This window comes from Triticum aestivum, chromosome 6B (genome assembly GCF_018294505.1).
Source record: "Triticum aestivum cultivar Chinese Spring chromosome 6B, IWGSC CS RefSeq v2.1, whole genome shotgun sequence".
NCBI classification, from domain to species: domain Eukaryota; kingdom Viridiplantae; phylum Streptophyta; class Magnoliopsida; order Poales; family Poaceae; genus Triticum; species Triticum aestivum.
Window position 1 is genome coordinate 703,608,309 of NC_057810.1, and position 5,046 is coordinate 703,613,354.

Here is a 5,046-nt window from a genome sequence, read left to right on the forward strand (position 1 = left end):
AACCATTTTGTTTCTAAATACTTATGCCTCTTGCAAAATCTAACTTCCCTTTTTGGTGTGCTTTCGCACTCCCAATTAACTCCGCAAAAGTTAACATTCTTATAGGAGACATCATTATCATGACCAATGCAATCATCGTTAACATCATGGATATTCAAAGAATTCATACTAAAAACATTGCAATCATGGTCATCATTCAAATAATTTGTGCCAAACATTTTATTGACTTCTTCTTCTAACAATTGTGCACAATTTTCCAAACCATCATTTTCAAGAAAGATATCATAAAGATGATCAATAATATGATGCAACCTCAGTTCCATTTTTGTAGTTTTCTTTTATGAACCAAACTACTGATAAAACAAGAAACTAAAATATTCAATTGTAAGATCTAAGGATATACCTTCAAGCACTCACCTCCCCGGCAATGGCGCCAGAAAAGAGCTTGATGTCTACTATGCAACTTTATTCTTGTAGACACGTGTTGGGCCTCCAAGCGCAGAGTTTTGTAGGACAGTAGCAATTTTCCCTCAAGTGGATGACCTAAGGTTTATCAATCCGTGGGGGGGTGTAGGATGAAGATAGTCTCTCTCAAGCAACCCTGCAATCAAATACAAGAAATCTCTTGTGTCCCCAACACACCCAGTACAATGGCAAATTGTATAGGTGCACTAGTTCAGCGAAGAGATGGTGATAGAAGTGTAGTAATGATAGTAGATATTGATTTTTGTAGTGCAAACAATAAAGAACAACAAGGTAGTAAGTAGTAAAACAGAGCACAAACGGTATTGCAATGATGGAAAATGAGGCCTAGGGTGCATACTTTCACTAGTGCAATCTCTCAACAATGCTAACATAGCTGGATCATATGATTATCCCTCAAAGTGCAATAAAGAATCACTCCCGAGTTCCTATTAGCGGAGAATAAATGATAGAAATTGTTTGTAGGGTACGAAGCCACCTCAAAGCTATTCTTTCCGATCAATCTATCCTAGAGTTCGTACTAAGATAACAGCAAGCTATTCTTTCTGATCGATCTAATCAAGAGTTCGTACTAAAATAACACCATATGATGCATATCAACCAACTCTAATGTCACCTAGATACCCCAATGTCACCACGAGTACCCGTGAGTTAATTATACGAAATGTATCAAACAATTTCAGATTCATAATACTCAATCCACACAAAGATCTACAAGGAGACCCCAAAGTTTCTATCGGAGAAAAGATAATAAAAATGTGCATCAACCACTATGCATAGATTACCCCAAAGTCACCTCGGGAATCCGCAAGTTGAGTGCCATAACATATATCAAGTGAATCAAAATAATAGCCCATTGTCACCACGGATATTCATATGCAAGACATATATCATGTGTTCTCATATCTGAACATTCAATCCGACAAGACAAAACTTCACTAAGTAAAGACTCAATTCATCACAACAAGTGTAGAGAGGGGAGAAACATCATATGATCCATCTATGTTAACAAAGCCCATGATACATCAAGATCGTGACATCTCAAGATCGCACGCGAGAGAGAATAAACACATAGCTACTGGTACAAACCCTCAGCCTCGAGGGTGGACTACTCCCTCCTCATCATGGTGGCCGTCGGGATGACGAAGATGGCCACCATTGATGATTCCCCCCTCCGGCAGGGTGCCGGAACGGGGACCCGATTGGTTTTTGGTAGGGTAGGGTGTGCTACCATCATTCATACGGTCATAGGAATAAGTTAACATACATGTATGTGAGCATATATTTTTACCGTGCTTCAAAAAAGGCTTGAACTACGAAACATCATGAACGAGATTGAAAACATAAATCTTTATCAAACCATATGAAAATAATTTACTACGTAGACATAATATTTGTATATCATGCCACAAAATATCAAATCCAAAATTTAAAGCATAATTTTAAAAAATTATCATGTTTGTATGCCAAATTTATGGTCCAATAGGAATCTGCTATTCTTAACAAGATTTGACTTTTTGTTTATCTAGTTGATCAAGTGTGGCGCACAGGATACGTTGAGCATGGTCCAATGGTCGCATCACAAGAGTGGCTCACCGGATACGTTTCGCTGCAAGGCAGTCCTTGATAGAGTCAGGGGAAAGAAAACCAGCAGGATCAAAATTGGCGAGAGAGAGTATTTTCTACCGTATCTCTTTTTTTGCGGAAATATTTTCTACCATATCTCGTGTATGGATCCGTCACATGTGGTTGCTTTGAGATTGGTACTACTTTTCAGTTGTTGTCAAAATTTGTCTTGTTTCATAATGTTTTATTCGGGTTCCTCGTGTTCGGGTTTTTCTGGTTTTAAGTGTATCATCATATTTCATTGTGTACCGGCGAGAAAGAATGCATTTGTGTCAGATCGGATTTGCTGATTCAGAATGAAATATGTTACGCTTGGAAACAAGAGGGGGAAAAAAATCTAATGTAACTTTGAAATCAAGACAAAATTTAACAACAACCAAAAAGAAGTTGAATGATAAAGCAACCACGAATGGTGGATTCATGCACGTATGATAGACTATCATTTCTGTGTTAAATAAAGACTATCATTTCTCAGATTGTCGATCCAATGGGCCTGGAAATTTTCAAACGCCACCAAATAGACGAACTTGAAACGGGCAATCCAAGAAAAGAATAGAAAAAAAATAGAAATCCACTCAAAAAAGAGAAAGAAATTGAAATTGAAATTTTTAAATGGTAATAATGCTACCACAGCACACGTTCCAAATTTGATCGCGCCAGAAACATGCCAAATTTAAACGCCGTAGCTGTAGCCAACCCTTGCCCGCGACGGATCCACCCTAAACTTGGACGTGTCTCCCTTAAATCTCGCGTCCTCCCCTCCGCAACCGACCAACCAGGCTCGCTCCGCGCCGGCCAAGCTCGTTGCCATTGTTTCTCCCATGATCGTCTGGGTGTCCTGACGATCTTCTTCCCCATGTCGGCGATCGTCGGGCACGACCACAACGGCCCGCCGCCGTCCCCGCTCCACCTGCTGGAGGTGACGGTCATCTCCGCGCAGGACCTGCACCGGCGCCACCGGCTCAGCCACCGGGTGCGCGCGTACGCCGTGGCGTGGATCGACGGCACGCGGAAGCTGCGCACGGAGGTGGACCTCGCCGGCGGGGCCGACCCGACGTGGAACGACCGGTTCCTCTTCCGCGTCGACGCCGCGTTCCTCAAGTCGGAGACCGCCGCCGTCGTCGTGGAGGTGCGCGCGACCCGGAGGTTTGGCTCTGATGTTGTTCTCGGGCGCACGGGGATCGTGGTGAGCACGTTCGTGCGCGTGCACTCGTCCAGGTTCGCCGCCGCCGCTCCTGCGGTGGCCGTGGCGCCCACCGGGCGGCAGGTGGCGGCGCTGCAGCTCAGGCGCCCGCGTTCGCTCCGGCCGCAGGGCGTGCTCAACGTGGCGGTGACGCTGCTGGGCGCCGCCCAGGCGCGCGCCGTGGCGCCCATCTACCACATGCCGGGGTCCCCGGACGCGTTCGCCATGAAGGACCTCGTGGCGATGAGGCCGGCGCCGTTCCTGTCCGAGATCACGGAGGAGGGCGCGGCCGAGGCGAGGGATCTGGAGTACCACGCGCGGCGCCAGCGGCCGTTGGTTGAGCACTCCGGGCCGCTGGACCCGAGGGGCGCCGCCATCGAGCAGAGCAAGCTGGCCATGAAGCTGGAGAAGTGGAGGGTCGATCTGTCCCCGGACCATGGGGATCATGACGGCCGCGGCGGCGGCAGGTCAGGGAGGTGGCTGCGCCGGACCTCCTGCTTCGGCCGCCAGGAGAGCTGGGAAAGGTAACTGGTGATCAATCAATCAAGGCGGCCCGGTGGCATGGCTGGCGGATGTGCGTAGTACAGGAGAGATTGATAGCTTGCCAAATAAGTTCTTTTTTGCTCGCTATGAACAGTTTAATTTGTTATTGTTTTACTCTTATCACATCGTGTAGCACGAAAAACAAGAGGAAAAGATCCATTTTAGACCCTACGAGTACTCCAAATTTACTTTTACCCACAAAGATAGTACCCCTATTCTCCGGATCAATTGATGCACGCAAACATACTTAAGAGAAAAGACATGTTGGTTGCATGTAGACTAGAACTTAGAAGCTAATATCTTTATTTAATTGATACTCTAATTAGAAAATTACACTAAACTATAGTCCATCCACCGCCATCATCTCTACCCCTTCCTTCTTTTCCATTAAAAGTTCATGACTTATGTTCTTATTCTCCGTTAACATTCATTTGAGGTTCTTGTTGAGAATGCCAATAACATGGTTCTTTTAGTCATGTTTGTTGGTGTCTCTTCTCTTATTGTTTGTAAATTTGTCCATCCAGGGCCTTACTCATGATGGATGAGCTCCTTCATGTTTTAAAGATGATGCGATTGTGATACGACCCTACCCCCCATTATCACCATGTGAAAGCCAACCCCAAGTTCTCCCACGATGAACCCGCCAACACCTATTCTTCATGAGGCTTTTCCACTTGACATTACCAAGGATAGTATGCTACCTAATCCATTGGACCCTTCGTGTGCTTAGGTGTCAAGGAGCAAGCATGATAGGGTGGCAAGTATATGCGCAATCACACGCATGCACGGAATAACCAGACTCTGCACATACCCTCTCAAGCGCCAAGCACATCTGATACTACCGAACAGAGCCCCCAGAATAATCGTGCCCACTAGAGAACCACCTCAAACCGAACCCTCCTTCTATACTACCAGATTGAGCCCCAGAACCATTAAGCCAGCAGAGGGTCCTCTCAACACCAAGCTACTTCTATAACTTTAAAGGGCCATCCCTGACACTACCAAATGCACCACATGCCTTGGAGACTTCATGCATCCAGGATTATCGAGGTTCACCATTCGGCAATACCAGACCTCGTTGCATGTGTCTAACCTCTTTGTGGCTCCACGGGCTTGCAAGTGTCCTTTGGAACACTAAAACATAGGCTATGAGGCTGGACTATAAATACCCCTTCATCCTCTCCTTAGGGTTAGATTGTTATTATCTCCAA

General features: G+C 45.7%; 1 protein-coding gene across 1 annotated transcript; it reads left to right on the forward strand.

Annotated features, from left to right (window-relative positions):
- The first annotated feature begins 2,867 nt into the window (after positions 1–2,867).
- On the forward strand, positions 2,868–3,974 carry LOC123135011 (uncharacterized). The gene has a single exon (XM_044554145.1). It carries the CDS (start codon positions 2,966–2,968, stop codon positions 3,818–3,820), a length of 855 nt encoding a protein of 284 aa, XP_044410080.1. The 5' UTR covers positions 2,868–2,965; the 3' UTR covers positions 3,821–3,974.
- The last annotated feature ends 1,072 nt before the right edge of the window (positions 3,975–5,046 follow it).